Here is a 24,084-nt window from a genome sequence, read left to right on the forward strand (position 1 = left end):
GTACTGCAAACAAACAAACAACAAAAAGGTAAGGTTTTTAAGGTGACAGTGTATGGTCTTTCAGAATGGATCATAAGAATCAGAATCAGATTTAATATTGTAACTGAGATATGATACAGTATAAATTCTATCCTGACTATATCAGATTATATGATAGATTCTTAGGGGTGATTCTGATGATGTCAGGGTAATACAGCTAGGAACTCAATGGCATATAAGACCTTGTAGTAGCTCCTTTTCCTAGGATTCAGAAAAATAGATCACTGGTCATCTGAATAAACTTGCATAGAGTATATAAGATAGATTAATTCTGTTTCTTAAAATTTCTGATGTAGTTCTCTAAATTTATTTGGTAAGCCTCCCCAGAATTTAAGTAGTATTTAGAAGGTAGCCTTCTTTTATGGGATTTTTTTTTTTTTTTTTTGAGCGAGGACGTAACTGGGGATTGAACCCATGGTTACTTTACCACTGAGATACACCCCCAGTTCTTTTTACTTTTTATTTTGAGAGAGGGTCTTGCTAGGTTGCTGAGGCTGGCCTCGAACCTCTTGCCTCAGCCTCCCAAACTGCTGGGATTACAGGCATGTATCATCATGCCTGACTGCTCCTTTTTTTGAGCTGGGCTTCACTATGTTCCCCACAGTTTCAAACGTCTAGACTCAAGCAATCCTCTACCTCAGCCTCCTGAGTAGCTGGGACTACAGATATGTCATGATGCTTGATTGGAGCCTAGTATTTTTAGGCCATATAATCACAAAGAGTCTGCAGACTTGTTTTTCAACACTTTCTTTAAAATATCAATATTTCTAAAACAAGAATAATTAAAATAATCAACACTAATAATTGAACACTGTTATTTCTTGCTTGCTAGAATATCAACCTAACTGGATTTACCAAGTTCCTACTGTTTTCTAAACATGAAGAACTTTGATATCTGTGCATCATTTTACACACATTTTATACCAAATAATTTGTCCAAATGTGTTCTCTTACACACACACACATACACATACACACACACACATAAATATTTGTGTTTTGGGCCTTTATTATGTCTTATTCATATATATGTATATATGAATAAATATATATTTAATATGTAAATATTATATATAATATACAAAATAATATATTTTATACACACAACTGTGTGTGTGTATAAAATAACTATTTTTTTTTTTTTTTGGTAGCAGGGATTGAACTCAGGGGCACTTGACCACTGAGCTATATCCCCAGCCCTATTTTGAGAGTTTTATTTAGAAACAGGGTCTCACTGAGTTGCTTAGCACCTTGCTTTTGCTGAGATTGGCTTTGAACTTGAGATCCTCCTGCCTCAGCCTCCTGAGCCGCTGGGACTACAGCCTTGTGCCACTGCACCTGGCTATGTCCTATTCATATTTTTGAAGAGCTTTTACTTTTACATGTTATAAACAAACATCTGTTTTATTCTTTATTATTAATTATCTTCCCATATTCAAAAAGTAACACAAAAAGTATATGAAAAGATTAAGGAAAAGTTATAACACTAGAAGAGAAAATAAAAGTGCTTTATAGATACTTATATTGCAAATTCATGGCATTGTAAGGAGGAACTGCAGAGAAGAAATCAGTACCTCTTGTACCTTCAGTTAGTTAGTTCTTATTTATTTATTTACTTTGTCACTGGGTTACATCCCCAGTCCTTTTTATCTTATTTTTTTAAAAATTTTGAGACAGGGTCTTGCTATTTTGTTGAGGCTGGCCTTGAACTTGTGATTCTCTTACCTCTGCCTCCCAAATTGCTGGGATTACAAATGTGTGCTGCTGAGTCCAGCAATTCTTAATGTTTTAAATGTATAATCAACATTACAATTGTTTTTATAAACAGGAAAAAAAAACCATTATTTTCTGATACAGCTAGTACTGTCATTATTTTCCTCTAAGGTTTGTTTTTTATTTTTGCTAAACTTAATGCTCTCTAGGAATGAAAACACAAAAGTTAATAAGAGAGTGATTTCCATTTTTGGGTGGTGGAGGAGGGAGCTGAAATTAATTAAGAGTGACTTCAAAAAGAAATATGTTAATTTTCATAATTCTGAATTAGAACACAGACATTGATTTAAAAATTAACATTAATTAATATGGACCACATTTTACAGAAACCAATTTTGCATTTTATTTAAATATGGCAAATGTTGGTGGTAAAACAGGACTCCACTTAATTTGTTGGTGTAAAGCCATTGCATTTATCAGTTTGCTTGCAAGGTACTGGATACTTGAAAGATTTAGTTGATTATAGGTCAAGTTCAATGACTAATTATAGACCTTTGTTGTTTGTTTGTTTTTTGGCGAGGAGAGGACATTTAATGAATCTGTATTCCATGACTACACCAAAAGGAAAGTATATGTAGGATGATGGTGGTGGAAGAAAAATATGAAGAGGTATTTATTTATTAGCATGGTTACCCAGCTAAAACCCAAACAGAGTTTGGCTGAACATTTTGCTCCCAAAAGGTATTTAAGTATCAAAATTATATTTAATTTAGATAAAAATTTAAGACAAATTTTTTAAAAAAATATTTTTTAGTTGTAGATGTACACAATATCTTTATTTTATTTACTTATTTATTTTTATGTGGTGCTGAGGATTAAACCCAAGGCCTCACACGTGTGAGGCAAGTGCTCTGCCACTGAGCTACAACCCCGACCCTTAAGACAAATATTTTTAAGTTAAAATAGAGTTTTTGCATACTTGTGCAATTCTTTTTCTTGCCGCTGCAGTTCTGATGACAGCAAAACATTTTCCTTTTTTAGAGAATGGCACTCGGTTTCCAATACATTCCATTCCTTTCTCAACTTCTCTAGTTCACCTAAAATAGTCCCAAAACATATTATTAATACAGAAACATAACTTCTATTATTATTCAAAGGATAAAAGGAAATATTTTAGAGAACATACTCCCCGTCCCCCAACTAAAGCATGTACAGTTTTACATGGCTTTAAAAAAATTTTTTTTTTAAAGATGTTGATGGACCTTTATTTTATTCATTTATTTATATGTGGTGCTAAGAATCAAACCCAGTGCCTCACACATGCCAGGCAAGCACTATCACCAAGCCACAACCCCAGCCCTACACAGCTATTTTTTTGATTCTTGTTACTTTGCATTTATACCTCAAGGAAGTTCCATCATCTTGAACTTGAGTAGTATTTTTTTTCTACTTCACTTTTGTAAAGACAATTTTTAATACTATATAATTTTTTTTTTAAGAGAGAGAGAGAGAATTTTTTAATATTTATTTTTTTTTAGTTTTCGGCAGACACAACATCTTTGTTTGCATGTGGTGCTGAGGATCGAACCCGGGCCACACGCATGCCAGGCGAGCACGCTACTGCTTGAGCCACATCTCCAGCCCTATAATTTTTAAATGTATAGTACAGAATTGTAAAAATTGCAATTTATTGTATAACTTGTAGAATAAGATTATATTTATAGCCCCATTATACTGCTTCATATAATTGATTGCTGTCAAAGAGAAAAACATGCTTGGTTATTCTGTTTAAGTTATAATGTTATCTTTGTCAGGAGTTAAGAGGTTTATGTAAATAAAATATTTACTCACTTTGCAATCTTGTTGCTTCCACTCTCTGCTGGTCTTCGCACTGTTGACATCGAAGCTGAAAACTGTTCTGCAGACTTGTGATTTCTTTCTCATACTCAGATGCGGCTTTCCTCCACCGTTCAAGCTCAGCTCGCACCTTCTTAAGCTCATCTTGTAAAGAAATAATGTCAGTGTCCCGCTCAGAAGCAGCCTTTGCAGCTGCTTGATGAAGCAGCAAAATTTCATCTTGGGCACTAAGCAATTCATCTCTAGTGCTTGTGATTTCACCATCTTTCTCTTCCCGGAGATTCTCAATATCAATGTGTAACCTCTGCAGCTGGCCTACAAAAGTATATTTATCTATTATTTTTTTAGTCCACAGAAAATGATTTTATTAAGAATATCTTATTAAGAATAAAATAACCCAATAAAGGATTATTGCTACTGCACAGCCTACCTGTCAGAGCTGTTGCTGTTGAGTAAATTATATAAACAATCCACATTTGATGCAGAAAATGCCAAAATACAAGAGTGTGTGTGGGGGGATGATCTTTATTTCCCCCACACAGAGAAAATTAATTCTCACATTTTTGGTATTTTCCAGCTTATTCTTACATCTTTATATGCAATACAAAAACATTAAGGAGGGGTCATAATATATATAACACTAAATATATATTATGTTTTATATCCTCCAGCTGATGAAAATCTTTCAACAAAAATAGTTACTCTGTTATTTATTTAACTAATCCTTCATTTTAGACATTTTAGGCTTTCAATTTTTAATCATTACATACAATCCTGCTCATAATGCAATCCTGATAATGTTCTTAGCATGAATCATGGAGGTGGAAGTGCTTGGTCAAATGGTAAGCTTTAAACATTTGATGTTAAGAAGATTCATTTTTCTGTTCAAATGTCCCTTAAATTAAAATTTTCCTTAAATTAAAAATTCCTTAAAGAGGTCTTCTTTGATGACTTATCTAAAAATTAGCTATACTTCATTCTGTAGTCCTTTACTCTGCTTTATTTTCTTTCAAAGCTCTTATAGGATAACACATTACATATTTTTTGTTTACTGTTTATCTTTTGTACTAGAAGATACAAAAGATAAATGTGTACAAGGGCCTTTGTTTTGCTCACTGCTCTATCCCAAATATCTGGCAGTGTGAACAATAAAAAACTATTGGTTGAATTAATGAACTTACAGAATTAATGAATTTTATCTCTAACTGAAGAGGTGTGTTTCTAAAAGATCAGATCTTGTGCCCTGATGACCCAGCCTGGAAACAATCTGTATAAAGTCATACTTGGCTCAGAACCAGCATACTAGTCTTGGTTACCATAACAACAGGAAATTATGAATACAAAAAGTTCCAAAGGATAATAAAATAATTTAAGAGGACTTAGGGCTTGGGGAGAGGGAGGTTGCAACATAAACACTAACGATGAAAATAGACCTTTTAAGTTTGTAGGAAAGATTGAAGTAACAGGTTCAAAATCTTAAAAGGTACAATGGCAATAGATAAGTCTTGCTGATAAATTTTCAAAATATACAAGCTGGCACTAGAGGGCAGTCAATGATGCCTGGGCAATATAGCTTTAAGATAAATGCAGCACTGTCATGGAACTTTTATTGAAAATTGTTCATACACGCTATCTGATGGAAATATAGATGTAAATCAATTTATATGAGCTAAAGGATAAATGGCATTAAACTACAGTAAGAATTTAAAGAGTTTTCAATTTTAAAACATATATACAACCTACCCTAGAAATTCTAATTTGACCATAATAAAATTCAAAAATTTAAATAACTCAAATGTCCCACTTCAAAAATAACAGGACTCAAAAAACTAGTTTTTCTATGGAGTATTTTTGGGTAAATATCAAACGGCTCACATGATGGTTCCCCATCTCTTCTGAAGTTTTATTCCTTGTCTATTTAATTTCTTCTCACTTTACCTCTTTAGCTAAAGTTTTAAAATAATACTGGTTCCTTCTTTGATAATGAAGGCAGATTAATTTTGCTTTAGGAATTTTACACTGACTCAGGAAAGGAAGATTTCTCCTGGGTTATCTCAGGATTATAGCTTTATAAGACCAGGGATTTCAGCTTGAAGTAGACATTTGGCAGGCAGGGGTCATCCTGGTGATTTCTTTAATGACCCTGTGATAACCCAGAGAGACAGCAAAATGGTATGTGTGAAGAGCAGCCATTACCAACAAAGGCAGTACAGAAACCATTGTTCTATTCCATGTTGTAATATAGGTGTGTTTTGAGCATTATTAGATAAAATGACACCAGCAATATAAAAGTGCAGAGGCACAAGTGTAGCTCAGACAGATTTCCTGTCCAAAGCTTTCTCCTTAGTAACTCATGGCATAAACCAGAAATTGTCAGTCTTACCCAATCCAAATCTTCACCCCTGCTCTTTCCACTCCAGGTGTCTAATAATGGATTACTGGAGAATCTTCCCTTATATCTTCTTTAAGGAAAAAAGCTCCAAGAGCCAAGTTCTGTCAGGTTCTAAAGAACCAAAGCCATAACAAATGGGGACCCTCTGTACTTTTATTTTCTATTCCTTTTGAATACTAAAAACAAACAATAACAACCTCAAATAGCCTTGGGATGCTCCATACCTTGAAGAACTTGTATTTGTTTAGCAGATTCCTCAACTTGATTTCTATAGGCTTTTCTTTCTTCTTCCAAAAGAGCTAAAAGTAAAAACACAGTATATCTAATTTCATGAATTAAAGTATTCAGAATTGAGCAGCTGAAAATGCCTAAGAAACTCTCCTAAAGCTTACTGAAACAAACAACAGTATTAATACTTAAGCAATAAGTATTATCAGTATTAGTAGTTAGACAGTTCAAAGATTCCAGGAACACAAAACAGTAGTAAATAATAAAGCTATTCAAATGAGTTTTTTTTTTTTGGGGGGGGGTTGTTTTTGGTGGTAGGCATCAAACCCAGGGACACTGCCACTGAGCTACATCCCCTGTCCTTTTTATTATTTTTTAAATTTTGAGATAGGGTCTTACTAAATTGCAGAGGCTGACCTTGAACTCACAATCCTCCTGCCTCCTCATCCTGGGTCAATGGGATTATAGGTATGTAGCAGTACAGTTTCTAGACATCCTACTACTAAGATAGTATCTGGTATTTTTTTTTTAATATTTATTTTCTAGTTATAGGTGGGCACAATATCTTTATTTTATTATTTTTTAAAATTTTTATATGGTGTTGAAGATCAAACCCAGTGCCTCACGCATGCTAGGTGAGCACTCTACCACTGAGCCCCAGCCCCAGCCCAGTATCTGGTATTCTTCATAAGAAGCATTCTTCATAACTGTTAATCATCCATTTTTAGCTTATATTTAAAAAAATATATTTTATATATATATTTTAAATATATATATATTTTTAAAAATAGTCTTAAAATCCTCATGTTTACTGCCAAGCACATAGTAAGCACCGAACTAAACTGTTGCTTACAGACAAATATAGTTTCATTGTAATTAAATATATTAGCCTGGACAGGCATGGTAGTACATGCATATGATCCCAATGATTTGGGAAGATGAGACAGGAGGATCCCAAGTTCAACACCAGCCTCAGCAACTTAGTGAGACACTGTCTCAAAAGATTAAAAAGGGCTGGGGATGTAGCTCAGTGATAAGAGTCCCTCTGGGTTTAATCCTCAGTACCCCCTGCTCTCCCGCTCATATTCTCTCTCTCTCTCTCTCTCTCTCTCTCTCTCTCTCTCTCACACACACACACACACACACATACACACTGCCTGGATATTCAAAAAGTTTCAAGTTAAAGGAACACTGCCAATTCTTTTGTTTTTCTTTTCTTTTTGTTTGATAGTTTTGAGGATCAAACCCAGGGCCACAAACATGCCATGCAAGTACTCTTCCATTGAGCTAGGTCACTATCTTTAAGATACCAATTTCTTTATGAAGCAGGGAATAATAATAAGAAGTTTCCAGTTTCTTCTTGGGATGTTAATTTTCTTCCTGATCAGGAAGACCATCTTAGAAAACATGAGAACTCCATAGGTCATTCACTTTCTCATTTTAAGATGCTCCATGATATTAATTAACTACAAAAAAGGTAATTACTGTGAATAAGTACAAGCTCTGGGGAAACAGCAGAGACTCTACTGGTTGGTGACACTGATAAGTAAGTTACTAGGAAAGAAAGTGGCCTGGATGTTAGATGATTCTATGCCATAATCTTGCTTGGTTCCTCTTATTTACTGAAGAATATACCAAAACATCAGAGGGAACATAAATTTCCCTTGTCTTTGTACTGAGTATCTAAAGTTACATGTAACTAAAACTTAGAAATTTATTTTATGTTTTCTCCTTTTGTTGCACAGGTTGAGCATCCCTCATCTGAAAATCTGAAATCTAAAATGCCCTGAAATCCAAAACTAGTGGTTAAGATCACATACATATATGATAAAATTGTGGACCTGGAACAAGGACCCACACTTCTGGACTCCAAGATTGGGGCCACCTAGCCATATTGAGCTGCCTCCTCACATCCCCTGACAAATCAAAGTAATCTTGATCTCACCTTGAAGTTCAAAGCATTTTTGTTTACTTGCTCTAGCTAGCTCCTGGGCTTCAATCAATTCCTTGCGAAGATGCTGAATTTCTTGTTTTGCCTCAATTTCTGACTGCGCACCCTGCAAGTCATCTGACAGAAACATGTTTAATTTAAAAGCAAGAGTTAGTATCACAACAATCTCTACAATCAAAGACTGGCAATCTTTTTTCATATTTAGACATGCATAGTTAAATAAAAGCACAACTGAGTTAAATAAAACTTAGAAGCAAATTATAGTAAGCATAAAAAAATTATAGTAAGTATTTTAGTCATTTTACCCTGGAGAAAGAATACAAATACAGTTATATAAACAAACAAAATGATTATGCACATATATATTAGTAATTCATGGTAATGGAATTAAAAATACATATATTAATATATATTAAGTGATATATTTCACTCATGTACTGCTGATACAAGACTGGAATTCCATAAAATAGGCATAATGCCATTCACTGATTTTATTTATTTATTTATTTATTTTTAAATTTTTTATTGTTGGTTGTTCAAAACATTACAAATTTCTTGATATATCATATTTCACACTTTGATTCAAGTGGGTTATGAACTCCCATTTTTACCCCATATACAGATTGCAGAATTACATCAGTTACACATCCATTGATTTACATATTGCCATACTAGTGTCTGTTGTGTTCTGCTGCCTTTCCTATCCTCTACTATCCCCCCTCCCATCCCCTCCCCTCNTTCGCTGCTCATCTTCCATTCTATTAAATCTTTCTGCTACTGATGGATAAACAAATCAGGCAAGCCATATTCTTCTATTGCACTCTACTTGAGAATGACTTTATTTTACAGGTACTTCAGCCATAAAAACTTTGGTCCTTCAAAATAGATCTGAGAATATTTTTTCACAATTCAATTACTGTAGGTCTCATGGGGCTGGGGTTATGGCACAGTGGTAGAGCACTTGCCTAGGATGTGTGAGGCCCTGAGTTTGATCCTCAGCACCACATAAAGATAAATAAATAAAGGTATTGTGTCCCTCTACAACTAAAAAAAATTTTAAAAAAATTATAGTAGGTCTCAGATATTACTTATATGCATGTATTTTCATACTCATAGGTCACATTCTATTTTCCCTGTCAAAAATTTTGATTCTGGGTTCATTTATGCGAGTCAATCTATCAATTTGTATTTCAAAAGCTCTTTTGGTCAGGGTGGGGAACACAAGCAGAAATTTTTTAGTGGCAGAGACACTGTCATACCAGCTACAAATTTTATTTGACAACTCTTTCCATACTGTCTGTTGAAGTCTGCAAGGTCCTGGTCTATGTCTCTGGATTTAGCCATCATGTAAGGCAGTACCCTAATATTCAGGAGTATTTAAGAAACAAGTGTTGGGCTGGGGTTGTGGCTCAGTGGTAGAGTGTTTGCCTGGCATGTATGAGGCACTGGGTTTGATCCTGGGAACCAGATAAAAATAAAATAAAGATATTGTGTCCACCTAAAACTAAAAAATAAATTAAAAAAAAAAAAGAAAAGAAACAAGTGTCATGATACCTGTATCTTACTTTCAAGTGGTTTGACAAGAAAAACAAACAAACAAACAAACCCTACTTAAAACTGTTGAGCAAATATTTTCCTAGCTGTGTTAATTTCAACCTTTGCACTACAGATATTTTTGGTTGAATAATACTTTACTGTGGTGGCTTCTCTGTGCATCGTGGGATATTTAGTAGTTTCCCTGGTCTCTACCCAGATGTCAGGAGACCTCCCTGAATCATAACAAATAAAAATGTCTTCAGATATTGCCAAATGTCCCCTAGAAGGTAAAGGTCCCATGTCAAGGATTACTGCTCCAACTTGATAAACATAAAAAAAAAAAAACACAAAACAAAACAAAACAAAACAAAAAAACAAGCAGACCTACATATGGCTTTCTTTTCCACAGAAACATTGGCCAATAATTCAATAATTTTTTTTAATGGGAGGGGGTACTGGGGATTGAACTCAAGGATGCTTTACCACTCAGTTACATTCCCAGTTCTTTGTATTTTTTTATATTTATTCATTCATTCATTCATGTATTTAAATTATAAATTAACATAATGATTTTATTTTATTTATTTTTATGTAGTGCTGAGGATTGAACCCAGGGCCTAACATGTGCTAGGCAAGTACTCTACCACTGAGCCACAACCCCAGCCCTTATTTTTTATTTTGTAACAGTGTCTCGCTGAGTTGCTTAGGGCCTTGCTAAGTTGGTGAGGCTGGCCTTGAATTTGTGATCCTCCTGCTTTAGCCTGCTGCGTCACTAGGATTATATAGGTGTATGCCTCTGTATCCAATGAATCTATTTCCTGTGTATTCTAAAAACAATCAAAGAACTATACTGTGGAGCCAAGCATGGCAGCACACGTTTGTAATCCCAGTAGGCTCAAAAGGCTGAAGCAGGAGGTTCTTAAGTTCAAAGCCAGCCTCAGCAACTCAGTGAGTCCCTGAGCAACTCAGCGAGACCCTGTTTCACAATAAAAAAGGGCTGGGGAGCTGGAGTTATGGCTCAGCGGTAGAGCGCTCGCCTCGCATGTGTGAGACCCAGGTTCAATCCTCAGCACAACATAAAAATAAATAAACAAAATAAAGATATTAAAAAATTAATATGGATTTGTGTGATACTATGTAAATAAACATACATGTAAATATGGAGGTTGCATATAAATATGTACCCACATCTATTCCTCCCCTCCCCACTTTTTCCTGTTCACAGTGCTGGGGATTATAAATCCAGGGCCATGTATATACTACATAAACAGTCTACCAATGAGCTACATTCCCAGCCCTACACATCTATTTCTTAAGTCTGTCTATTGAGTGGGCTTAGAAGAAATGACACACCAGTAGCAATGAGGACACCAAACACTAAAGATCTTGGTTTCTAAATACCATTTTCTACCAGAGTTCTCTGAAGAAATGGTTGATTTTAGGGATAAGAGAGAGAAAGTACAAGATGAACCTAAAATAACTTTTGGGCCAGAAGTGAGAAAGAGATAAAAGAAGGACTGGGTTATGTTAAAAAAAAAAAAAAAAAAAAAAAAAACAAATCCCCAAAACCCAAATATATGACAAGCTGAGCATCAAAGCAAATGACAGTGACAGAGTATATAACAGAGTTTATGACAGAATATATTAAATTATAACTCATAAATAAATGAGAAAATTTAAAAAAAAGACATAGTAAAAAGTTTGCTGATACACATAGACGGAATGATAAAATTAAGAAATCACTATTTGGCAACTATTAAGGTAATGATTCATCAGGCAAGAATCATCAGTAGATGCTAAAACTAAGTGGTTAAAATTCTTAGAGGGTGCTGGGCATAGTGGAGCACTCCTGTAATCCCAGCAGCTTGGGAGGCTAAGGCAGGAGGACTGTGAGTTCAAAGCCAGCCTCAGCAAAAGTGAGGTGCTAAGCAACTCAGTGACACCATGTCTCTAAGTAAAATACTAAAAGGGGCTGGGGATGTGGCCTAGTGGTTGAGTGCCCCCTGAGTTCAATTCCTGGTACCAAAAAAAAAAAAAAAAAAAAGTTTGAGAAGTTGGGCTGAGGATGTGGTTCAATGGTAGGGTATTTGCCTGGCATGTGTGAGGACTCAAATTCAATCCACCATTACTGAGAAAATTAAAAAAAAAAAAAAAAGTCTGAGGGGTTAGACTTTTACATAGTCTTAAAATAGCTCTGCACAAGAAATAGTTAAAAATAGAAAATAATAACTTTATACTGGAGAAACCAGGGAGACAATACCTTAATCATATACTCAAAGTTAATATCACTAGTGCACAATTGAATATCAGGTATCTCCTGATATAATAATACCTAATATTACTTTGTTGATCTTGCCAAAAACACATGAATTTAATTATGAGGAAACATTAAACATATAAACAGAAGAACATTTTAACTGTCTTGTGCTCTTGAAAAATATCAATTTCATGAAACAGAGAAAGACTGAAGTGGGCTGGAGTACAGCTCAGTTGGTAGAGTACTTGCCTTGTATGCACAAGGCCCTGGGTTCAATCCCTAGCACCACACACACATACACCAAAAAAAAAATAAATAAATAAAAGACTGAAGAACTAACTGTTCTAGGCTAAGGGAGAAAAAAAAGACAGGACAATCGAATGCAATGTATCATGCAGGATTGTCTTTTGTCATAAAATACATTATTGAGATAGCTTTCAAATTGTGAATAAGGTCTATAAGATTTGAGAATAGTAGCATATTTCACTGTTAACTTTTACTTAATTTTGAGAATCATATGAAACAGGAACTATGTATTGAAGTTTTTAGGAATAAAGGCTATAATGTCTGCAACTGACTCAATGATTCAGGCTGAGAAGAGAGGGAAAAGAAAAGAAAGATTAAAATATTAACAACAGATAGGGGTGAAATGTTAATATTTGGAGAATCTGAACAAGCATATGGAATTCTTTGTTCTCTTATTGCACTCTTCTTAAGTCTAGAATTATGTCAAAGTAAAAAGTTAAAATAAAAATTTCTGGGGCTGAGGTTCTGGCTCAGTGGCACAGCGCTTGCCTAGCAAGTGTGAGGCACTGGGTTTGATTCTCAGCACCACATATAGATAGATAAATAAAATAAAGGTCCATTAACATCTAAAAGAATACAAAATAAAAAATAAATTTCTACATGTGATAAAACAAGAAAAACCAGGTGTGGTGGCACATGCCTATAAGCCTAGCAGCTCAGGAGGCTGAGACAGGAAGATTGCCAGTTCAAAGCCAGCCTCAGCAATGGTGAGGCACTAAACAACTCAGTGAGAACCTGTCTCTAAATAAAATACAAAAAACAGGGGCTGGGATTGTGGCTCAGCGGTAGAGTGCTCGCCTAGCATGTGTGGGGGGGGCCCTGGGTTCGATCCTCAGCATCATATAAAAATAAAAAGAAGATATTAAAAAAAATTACAAAAAACAGGGCTGGGGATGTGGCTCAGTGATTGAGTGCCTCTGAGTTCAATCCCTGGCACAAAAAAAAAAAAAAAAAAAAAAAAAGGAAAATATGGCAAGCTAGGCAATGTGGTATATACCTATGGTGGCAATTCCAGAGACTTGGAGGGCTGAGGATTGTAGCCTCAGCAACTTAGTGAGACCCTGGTCAAAAATTAAGGCAAAAAAAAAAAAGAGAGAGAGAGAGGGAGATAGCAGGATGGGGATGTAGCTTAGAGATAGAATGTTCCTAGGTTCAATCCCTAGTATGTCCACACCACCACACAAGAAAATGAAGAAAAAGGAAATATGATAAAACAATTGTTAAATCTAGCTAATGGGCATATATGGGTATTTTTTGTTCTCTTCAACTTTTCTCATGTTTGTTATTTTTTATAATTAGGAAAGGTCTCTTGAAATTACCAATCAAAATGTTATCATCTTAGAAGAAGCCTCAATCATTTCTGCTTAAATTTCTGTATCAACTTATCTTGTCCCTCTGCATTTATTATTATAAGCTTATTAATGGTAAATGAATTACTACAACAACTAAAAGAGGACTGTTATGCTTCAAGGAATCCTTTTATAATGAAGATTCATATGTAATTTCACCTCCATTAAAGTTTATAGTCTATTAAAACAGACTTTTTTGGGGGGATACCAGGGATTGAACTCAGGGGCACTCAACCACTGAGCCATATCCCCAGCTCTGTTTTGTATTTTATTTAGAGACAGGGTCTCACTGAGTTGCTTAGCGCCTTGCTTTTGATGAGGTTGGCGTTGAACTTGCAATCCTCTTGTCGTAGCCTGAGCGCTTGGATTACAGGCATGCACCACTGTGCCTGACTGAAACAAATTCTTGCTATAGTAGAACACTTCCCTTTTTCAATGATGCTGTGAAATAAAACTAATACTTGCTTTTCAAACAAAATAATAATGGAACAGGTTTTGTCTTATGTTTCAAGAAACAATATCATCAAACCCCTATCTCTCACCATGCATAAAACTCAACTCAAAGTGGATCAAGGGCCTAGGAATTAAACCAGAGACCCTGCTTCTAACAGAAGAAAAAATAGGCCCTAATCTTCATCATGTCAGATTAGGCTCCAACTTCCTTAATAAGACTCCTATAGCGCAAGAATTAAAATCAAGAATCAGGGCTGGGGACATAGCTCAGTTGGTAGAGTGCTTGCCTTGCATGCACAGCACTGGGTTCAATCTCCAGCACCACAAATTAAAAAAAAAAAAGGAAAAGAAAATCAAGAATCAATAAATGGGATGGATTCAAACTAAAAAGTTTCTTCTCATCAAAATAAACAATCTGTCAGATGGGTAGAGAGCCTACATCTTGGGAGCAAATTTTTACCCCTCACACATTAGGTAGAGCACTAATCTCTAAGATATATAAAGAACTCAAAAACTAACACCAAAAAAACAAATAACCCAATCAATAAATGGGGCCAAGGACCTAAACAGACTCTTCTCAGAAGATGATATACAATCAATCAACAAATATATGAAAAATTTTCATCATCTCTAACTATTATGAAGACAAACAATAATAAGTATTGGCGAGGATGTGGGGAAAAAGGTACACTCATACATTGCTGGTGGGACTGCAAATTGGTGCAGCCAATATGGAAAGCAGTATGGAGACTCCTTGGAAAACTGGGAATAGAACCACAATTTGACCCAGCTATCCCACTCCTCAGTCTATACCCAACGGACTTAAAAAACAACAATCTGCAGGGACACAACCACATCAATGTTTATAGCAGCACAATTTACAATAGCTAAATTGTGGAACCAACCTAGATGCTCTTCAGTAGATGAATGGATAAAAAAAAATGTGGCATATATACACAATGAAATATTACTCAGCAATAAAAGAGAATAAAATCATTGCATTTGTAGGTAAATGGATGGAGTTGGAGAAGATGGTGCTAAGTGAAGTTAGCTAATCCCACAAAAACAAATGCTGAATGTTTTCTCTGACATAAGGAGACTGATTCATAGTGGAGTAGGGAGGGAGGGGAAGGGAAGGGAGCAGGGGTTAGAAATGATGGTGGAATGTGATGAACATATTATCCAAAGTACATGTATGAAGACACAAATTGGTGTGAATATACTTTATATACCAGAGATAAGAAAAAAATGTGCTCTATATGTGTAAAATGAATTGTAATGCATTCCACCGTCACATATATAAAAAAAAATCAATAAAAAATATCAAACTGGTTGCTGGATACATAAAAAAAAAGAAACAATATAATCAACGCAAAAATATGAGATTATGCTAACTCATGGTCCCACTATCTGCAAATTAATTCTCTGCATCATATAATGAAAAAAATCAGCATTTTAATTAGAACATTTGCCATGTATCAAATTATGCAAACATACAAACTCTTTATAGTGTTGTTTGAACACAGAAGTAGAGATACTTCTATGAGCTTTACAAATTAAGTTTAGTAAACACAAATGACTACAAACTCATAAGTAATTAGTGTGCAGATCCTCTTTCCAGACAACCAAGTGACATTTTTTATTTATTTTTTAACCAAAGACTAATGAGCACATCTTTTTGTGTTAAGGTTGATCAAGCCTCATTGTATTTCACACAGTCGGGTGGGAAAATGCATTATTAGTTTATTGTGGCTTAGGTCTACTCTCATGGGGTCTCTCTCTTGTCCTAGAAAGGGAGTGTTTATTTTAATCTACTTTATAATGTTTAGAAAAGTCTGATGATGCATATTAATGCAAAATGTTCAGATGAATGTACATGAAAGCCTTCCTAAGCTAAATCCAGTTTATTTAGATGTACAATTCAAATGAAAATAAATGTTATTTAGGAGTTATGACAGGTAGAAAAATTAACAGAATCTGTTTTCCCCTTAACACAAATGGTACATCTTTATAATTGCTTGATTTACAGTATGAGCCAGGGACCAGCTTTTCTTAGACTAAGGCTAACTCATATAAATTCACATAATGCATGAACCCACTAAGTTAATTAGCCCTTGGCCTATGGAATACCAAATATTATTCTAAATTAAACTGTGTGTTACCAATTTAGCTTCAGAAAGGTGGCTGGAGATTTAACTTAAAACTCTGATCTTTGCTCTAAATGTGATTGAAATCACTTGGTAAAGGGTCAAATCAAAACATTTTTCCCCCAGTCTATTTGCATGTGCATGCTTGTTGAAGGCTGATCTAGCTAAAACATATGTCATATCAACTGACAGGAGTGATCTAGCTGAGGTAGGAAACACTACCACTGCTTCTTCTTTTAGAAAGTCTTGGCTTCTAAGAACAACCTTCATAATCTTTTTCCATCATGGATATAGGAGGCTGTAGGAGATATTCTCAGGTGGAGGAGGCAGCCTAATTTAAAGGCCTCTTCAAAGTTGATTCTCACCTCTTTGCCATTCATTCTAACCAGCCAGGATTCTTCCTTGACAGTTGGATCTTTTGTTGGCTCCTTTGTCATTCCCACTGGTTCTACTTTCTAGAAATTCCTTCTGCTACCACCATCCATTTTCATGCAGAGAAGTCTCAAACCTGGACACTGTCTTCTGTCTGTCCAAGTCTTATCTTTCACTGTATTTGTTCCATAGAACTTATGCTCCACCACATGGTTGCTCTTGTACACTTGACTCCTGACAGGTGTTATTCCCATTCCAAACATGGATTTGTAAATGTTAGTAATATTTTTAAGAAATGCTTGAGCACTGAAATATATCCCAAGCTCTTTTCCTTTTATTTTTAAGATAGGCTCTCATTAAGTTGCCCAGGCTAGCCTTGCATTTATAATTTGTCTCAGCTTCCCAAATAGCTGGGTTTACAGGCATGTGTAAACCATGAATTTCATAAATGTTTTTTTTTTTTTCGTGGCGGGTGACGGGTGATTTCAAGTACATAGAGAACTGCAGTTTGATCCACTCTTTATTATCCTTTCAAAAGAGGAATAAATAGTTGCTGGGCATGGTGGCACATGCCTGTAATTCCAGCTTCTTGGCAGGCTGAGGCAGGAGGATTGCAAATTTAAGGCCAGCCTGCACAATTTAGATCCCATCTCAAAATAAAAATAATAAAAAGGGCTGGTGATGTAGTTCAGTTGTAGAGTATCATCGGGTTCATTCCCCAGTACCACAGGGGAAAAAGTCATAAATTGATTGAAATGATTAATATATCAGAAAAAAATGTACTACTGTTATTATAATTTTATTTACATCTCATGATGAATGCTTAGTCTACTTTAGATTATTTTCCCAATCCTAGATGAATAACATGAAGAGACTATATGATAATTCTCAATAAAGCTTTGCTGGTTTTTTAAAAGGGAAATAATAAAATATGAAAATTATGGCATAGGAAGTTGGATAAAGCATTTTGATGAGAGAAAAAAATGGGCTACTTATATATAATTCCTTTCTGTAGCTCTAAAAGTTGACAGTGAGGTATAAAAATTTATAAACTTCCCTTAGGGGAAAATTATGTCAAGACACTGAAGCTAATTAGAAAGATTACAAAGCATACCCATATACAATAAATAAAATATAACCTAATGTTTGTATTATATATCAGTAAACACATTATTTTTAAGAAAATTATAAAACTCTTATAAAAGAAAAACATAATCACCATTTAGAGTTATGGTGATTATTTCTTAGAAGTTCTTCTAAAATATGCCTGCTCTAATTGGATGATTTTTCTTTATATGCAATCATTGACTAATTCAACTTGGGTCTGTTCTTAAAATCAAGATGCAAAATCTTTCAATAGGTGTTGATAAAAATACTATTTCATTAACAAAAGTTGCCCATCATATAGAAAAAAAAAGGAAAAATTTGAGGTTTCTGTCATCTTAGATAAAGCAAGGTTAAGGAAATTCTGACCCATTTTCATTGATAGCACCTGAAAGAATTACTAGCAGTATTTGCATAGCCACCATCCTTCTTGCACACTCAAATCTCAAACCTCTTTTTCTTCTACAGCTTTCTCTTCCTGCCCTCACCCTTAGCCCCTAGGCTATATTGTGGAGAATCAGTATCTGTCATTTTGACAGATTTTAGCCTTTCTATGACACTCATAGATTAAAATTATTTTCCTGACATCTGGATGCATTATTTATTGGAAAAGATTCATTACCTAAATGATAAAGTAGGAAATATTTTAAAATCCCCAAATTTTATTCTATTAATGAAAGTTCTTCAATAGATAGGTTTGGTTTTATCAACCATCACCACTGCCATCATGTGTCTTCATTATGGTGGTTGACATATTACATTCCCACTATGGAACATGGTCCATGTATGTTGTTGTATGTACTCTTCACAATAATTCTATGAAGACAGTTTTTCCCAATCTAATAAGTGAGGAAAATAAATGCTAAAGCACAGAGGAGTTAAGCAATTTGCCCAATGACATATTACAAATAAATGGCAAAGTCAGGATTCACTTAGCACTGTGGCTAGAATGTGTTATTTTCCTAATGGTTTTGAGGCTTCATAACTTAGATGTAAGAGGCCTATTATTAATTAATTCATCAAACAACTAAATTTTAATGAATAACTGGCATTGTGGTAGGCAATGGGATTAAAATCGAATTTAAAACAGACTGAAAAAAATAAAAACGAGAAAGCACTAAATGCTACTTACAAACTAATCTGCACTTGGCTGCAAAAAATATTTCTGGGAGCCAGGCGCAGTGGTGCATGCCTTTAATCCCAGTGGCTCCGAAGGCTGAGACAGGAGGATCACAAGTTCAAAGCCAGCCTCAGCAATGGCAAGGCGCTAACCGACTCAGTGAGATCCTGTCTCTAAATATAAAAATGGGGCTGGGGATGTTGCTCAATGGTTGAGTGCCCGAGTTCAATCCCCAGTAACAGCCACCCCCCCCCAAAAAAAAAAGATTTCTGGGAAATTTTTGTAGTACAAAACACCATAAAAATTGCTACTTTTGTATGAGGGGTGTTCATTATTCATTCAGCTCCCCTCTCGCTTTCCATGTTCCCACAAATGCCCACAGGTTCTGACATATTTTTTCAATATCAGAAACAACTTTTTATACAATAATGGTATTGTGTTTCTGAGACGAGATTCCTGGACTTCTACAAACATTAACATATTTATTACCATGATACTAGAATAAAAGGATGGCTTGTTAACATCAAAGGTCCCCCAAGAAGAGTATTGATCAGTAAATGTGTTGGAAACCATGACCAAATTTAAGACCAAACTGGCAATTGGCTGCCTGGGCCAGCAGACTTCAGGAACTTCCCTGATTGTGGAATTCAATCAAAGGTAGTTCAAGAAGCCTTATAGTTTTCAGTATCCATGGGGGAAAAAAAGAAAGCCAGGAGGTCCAGATTAAAGGACACTAAGAAAATCTCGATGATCTCCCTCCATCCCCATCACTATACAACTAGGCCAACAGCTGGGTCATGCAGGGTGAAACTAGGACTCCTTTCAAATATAATCTCAAAGCTCAGGGTCTGACTGTGATATCTCTTAATACCTCAGCCAGAACAATAGGCACTTCTTCAAAAAGAAACTTCCTTAGGCTCTTACTGTTGCTCTGGTCCCAGAGAGCTTCCTGGGTCTACCACTTCTGATATGCTTAACTGACTGGGCTAATAGTTTATGTCAATTTTTCTTGTGTATAATAAGGCAATATAAAAGAGAATAAATGATGATAATCATAGGTTTATCAATAAGGCACCCCAATGTACTTTAAAGACACTTTCATAAATATTGATTTATTTCCTACCCATTTCATATAAACAAATATCAAGAAATAAATGTAATTCCTTTTTAGAGGTTAGACAAGTAAAAGATTTAATTACATGTATTGCTTATTTTAGCCATATCTAAAATTTCTCGGTCCAGAATTTCTTGATGAGTGCCCTAAGAACTAGGGAGATTAGAAAATTAGCAAATTTATACTGTTACCATATGAAAACAGCAAACAGGTGATTCTAAAAAGTTAAGGTTTTCACCTTATCATCATTATGTTAATAAGTTCAAATGTAAACATTTCATGTTTTACCACTTACTGCTTTGCCCTTCATAATCTTAAAATTATGATCTGAATTATTCTACATGTTAAATATAATTTTTTAAGGCATTGGGCACCAACATCAACATTTAAAATTTTAGTTTCTGCTACTTTACAGAATCTATTTTAAACTCTTAATTAAAAACTTCACACAATATATGACACAGATTTTTCTGGCAAAAGGTGAATCTGATACCCTGATTTATAATGTCATAAAAACTATTAAAGTACCTTTTAAAAGGGACACTTTAGCAAGAGGTTCATTTAGGTCTTGCTCATCCATTTGGGCGTCTATAGAAAGGTGAAAAAAGAGATAATTACAGACAGCACTCAGAACTATCAGCAATCTATTATTATCAAAATAAGTAACTAAATTTACACAGCTACTATAGTTGGATAGTTAAAAGTAGTTTTTAAAGAAATATCTAACAGTCAAGGGAGTGAATTGACAAATGAAAGCACTATTTTTCCCCTACAAAGTTTGAAATCTCCATCTACATTAACTTGCATACCTAACTGCTATTAACAGCTGTAGATTTGTAAACATTAGGTTAAAACTCACCTGTAGTGTCGTCGCTGCTTTTTTCCTTGCTTGGACTCAGAGTATCTGATAAGTCAGAATCCTTTGCTCTTGCCTGGTTTTCTACCAAGAAAAAACATAAAAGTAAAAATCTTATTATAATTAAATATCTTATAACAAGAAAACTGCTTCAGGGTATGAATGCTCAAAATCTACTACTATGCAAAGTAGTAGATTTTAAAAATTAACCGAGATCACTGAATCTTACTTTGTCACTACCCCAGTCCAAAATGGAATGCTGGTTATTACACGGAGCTCACATTAAATTATAATGTGGATTTTATCTGCTACGCAGAGGGCTGGGTTTTTTTTTTTTGTTCAAGGTTGTCCACTTGCCAACTAGAAATAAAAATGAAGCAAGCTTTGTTGAAGTATTCAGAGAACTGCAACAAATATAGCAAAATTACCAGTACAATGTGGACATTGTATTAAGAGGATGAAAGAAAAAGGCTTTATTATATAAAAACACTAGCTAGAAGGTTGCCTTAGTAATATTTATACTCATGTAATAAAATCCTATAAAAATCACATTTGTGGGGCTGGGGATGTAGCTCAAGAGGTAGCGCGCTCGCCTGGCATGCGTGCGGCCCGGGTTCGATCCTCAGCCCCACATACAAACAAAGATGTTGTGTCCGCCGAAAACTAAAAAATAAATATTAAAAAAAATTCTCTAAAAAAAAAAAATCACATTTGTTACAAAATACCTTTAGAATAAGAAAATACCAATCTATTTCTTTAGAAACCATAAATATGGAATCACACTGAGGAAAAACTAAAGTTTGGTACTTATTTGCAAGGGATGCTCTGCCAGGCCCAATGAAGACACCTTAGGCCTAGTTTTCAACTAATTGCTCTCAAAAATCCTAATTATAGGCCAACATTTTATTAAAGATGACTGGTAATTAATTAGGCTCCAGATTCTCATCTGTAATGGCATATTCACATATACTATGCTATTCTTTAGGGCAGCATTTACAAAGAAGGCAATTTCTCTGCCCAAAATCCTGTAGCATTTCCTCATTCTCCACAATCCTTCAGGCAAACTTTATGTTGCCGAATTTAGCTATTAGTCCCACCATTAATTCCCACAGGAGTCATGTCAGCTTCTTTATAGGGAAGGTGTACCAGCTCATAATAGTCTACCTTCAACTTGCCTATTCCTTCTGTAAGATAAAGCTGAAGTCCCCATTATCTCTAAGATACTTTTCATTTCTCCAGGATGATGTTTATTTTTATTACTAATTTTCTGTGTCTTATTTATTTGCAAATGTATGTTTATAGTGGTACTGGGGTTTGGACGCTGGGTGCTCTACCACTGAGCTGTACTCCCAACCCTTTTATTTTTGAAAAAGGGTCTTGTGAAAGTCACTAAGGCTGGACTCAAACTTGCAATCCTCCTGCTCAGTTTCCTGAGTTGCTGGGATTAAAGGCATGAGCCACTATACCTAAGTCTATGTGTATATATTTTATTTTTCTAGTGGGATTACAAATTCACTAAGTGTATGCTTATTTCTTATAATATTATGTGTTTGTACTATTTGTGGAAATATATATCAAAATTTTAAATGTGCAAACTCTAGTATTTTTTCTAAGGAAACAAAAGTCTATGTAAGGTATATGCAGGGTATATTGATGCTCAATACTATATTGTTCATTATGGGAAAATGAAATGTGCATACTGTGGAATGGAAAATATTCAAGATACACTTACTATTAAGTAAAAGAGTATGTATAACTATGCAGAAAGATTCATGGCGAACATTTATTAATTTCATATAGTTAAACTATTATTTCACATTTTTGTAGTGACTATATATACTGTTTTCTAATTGAGATATTTTCCATTTTGAAAGAAATTAGAAATACATTTAAAACAGCTATTACTGTCAAAATACTTAATATATTAAAATGTAACTAGTTAGGGGTGTTTCATATTAAAACACTCCTAGAATTTGTGGCTTAATTTGCTTCTTTTTTCATTGCCATTTGTAGTCTAAAAGTCAACTGCTAAGTGACAGGAAGCTCAGATTAGAAGTGATCATCAAGGCCCATGGGAACCTAATCTGTGACCTCTGCTACATTATGGTGTGCCACTGACAGACATTTCTGAATGTTCTGGTTTTGATCACAAAGTTACATTCTCAAATAAAACATGCTTGTACACCTAATCTCTATAAATGGATAGAAAAAGAATCATTCTGGAAGAACAGATAGGAAAATGGCTCTCCCCGGATGTTTGCTGATTTTTGGCAATTTTATGATCTTTACTTTGAAGTGAAACAAGTGTTTATGAACCCAACCTAATTCTATCTTAAGAGATAGAATTGGGAACCATCTTGTCACAAAGTTATTAAAAGTTCGTTTCTGTTTTACTAAGATAACTATTTGGCCTGACCTTACTCTGAGGGCTAATCTTATTTGGAATTCTTTCCCCTGCTCTAAACTCACCTTTGCCTGGCTCTCCTTGACCAGATAACAACCCTCCCTAAAACCTTAGCAGCCCCTCAGAAATTCTGATGTTGGAATCTCAATTTACACCCTACCTTGAAAGCCTGTGGATCATTAATCTGCTATCTGCCTTTGAATTATGCTTGCCAGAATCCTGTTAATTGTAAGTTCCCAAGACACCCCCGTTTGTAAGTTTTTGTGCTATAAAAGCTTTTTTCCTGGAGAGCTGGGCTGCTGTTCTCTGCTTTGGGTGAAACAGCTGCTGGCCAACTAGTTCTCTTGTGTACACAATATAAGCTTGCTTTAATTTGATTTAAAATTGGAGTCGGTGGTCTTTTCTTTGTGTCATGGATTTAACAGTGTGTATATTCAAAAGTATTTCCTTGACTTAGAAGGAAGTTTTGTCCTATATTTAGAGTATTAACTTGTGCTATAAAATTGCCTTAAATGTGGGGCACCAAATCTTCCATCAAGATCTCACTAAAATGTAAGCTCCTTAAGAGAATGGATTTTTGTCTGTTTCATTAACTACTATATTTTCTATGCATAGAACAGTGCTGAAAGAGATGAAAGAAGGAAGGAAGTTGATTGAAGGTACACATCTACTTTGGAATAAGAATGCAAGATTTCAGGGAGTCAAATGACAGTCCATCATTGTGTGGCCTGATACAACAGGCCACACATACAATATTAAAAAAGGGGGGGGGGGCTGGGTATGTAGCTTAGTGGTAGAGAGCCCTGGGTTCAGTCTCCAGCACTGTAAACAAAACAAAACAAAAAACCCCCAGTGGCAAACCAACTCTATTCAAGAATGAAACACA

At 35.0% G+C, this 24,084-nt stretch overlaps 1 protein-coding gene across 36 annotated transcripts in view; it reads right to left on the minus strand.

The window, feature by feature from the left end:
• Positions 1 to 24,084, minus strand: part of LOC107149604 (sarcolemma associated protein) — a 145,416-nt gene that overhangs the window by 11,929 nt on the left and 109,403 nt on the right. For 25 of the 36 annotated variants that reach the window (XM_015494396.2, XM_015494397.2, XM_048801058.1 and 22 more), the window contains 6 exons: positions 20,798 to 20,878; positions 20,467 to 20,526; positions 8,175 to 8,297; positions 6,226 to 6,300; positions 3,604 to 3,924; positions 2,732 to 2,849 (listed from right to left, as the gene is read on the minus strand). In XM_015494396.2, coding sequence (XP_015349882.1) covers positions 2,732 to 2,849; positions 3,604 to 3,924; positions 6,226 to 6,300; positions 8,175 to 8,297; positions 20,467 to 20,526; positions 20,798 to 20,878 — 778 coding nt within the window. Of the gene's footprint in view, positions 1 to 2,731; positions 2,850 to 3,603; positions 3,925 to 6,225; positions 6,301 to 8,174; positions 8,298 to 20,466; positions 20,527 to 20,797; positions 20,879 to 21,023; positions 21,229 to 24,084 lie in introns of those variants that run through there. The other 11 variants (XM_048801074.1, XM_048801070.1, XM_048801071.1 and 8 more) reach the window with 2 other exon arrangements.

The sequence above is a fragment of the Marmota marmota genome, unplaced genomic scaffold (genome assembly GCF_001458135.2).
Source record: "Marmota marmota marmota unplaced genomic scaffold, marMar, whole genome shotgun sequence".
NCBI lineage: Eukaryota > Metazoa > Chordata > Mammalia > Rodentia > Sciuridae > Marmota > Marmota marmota.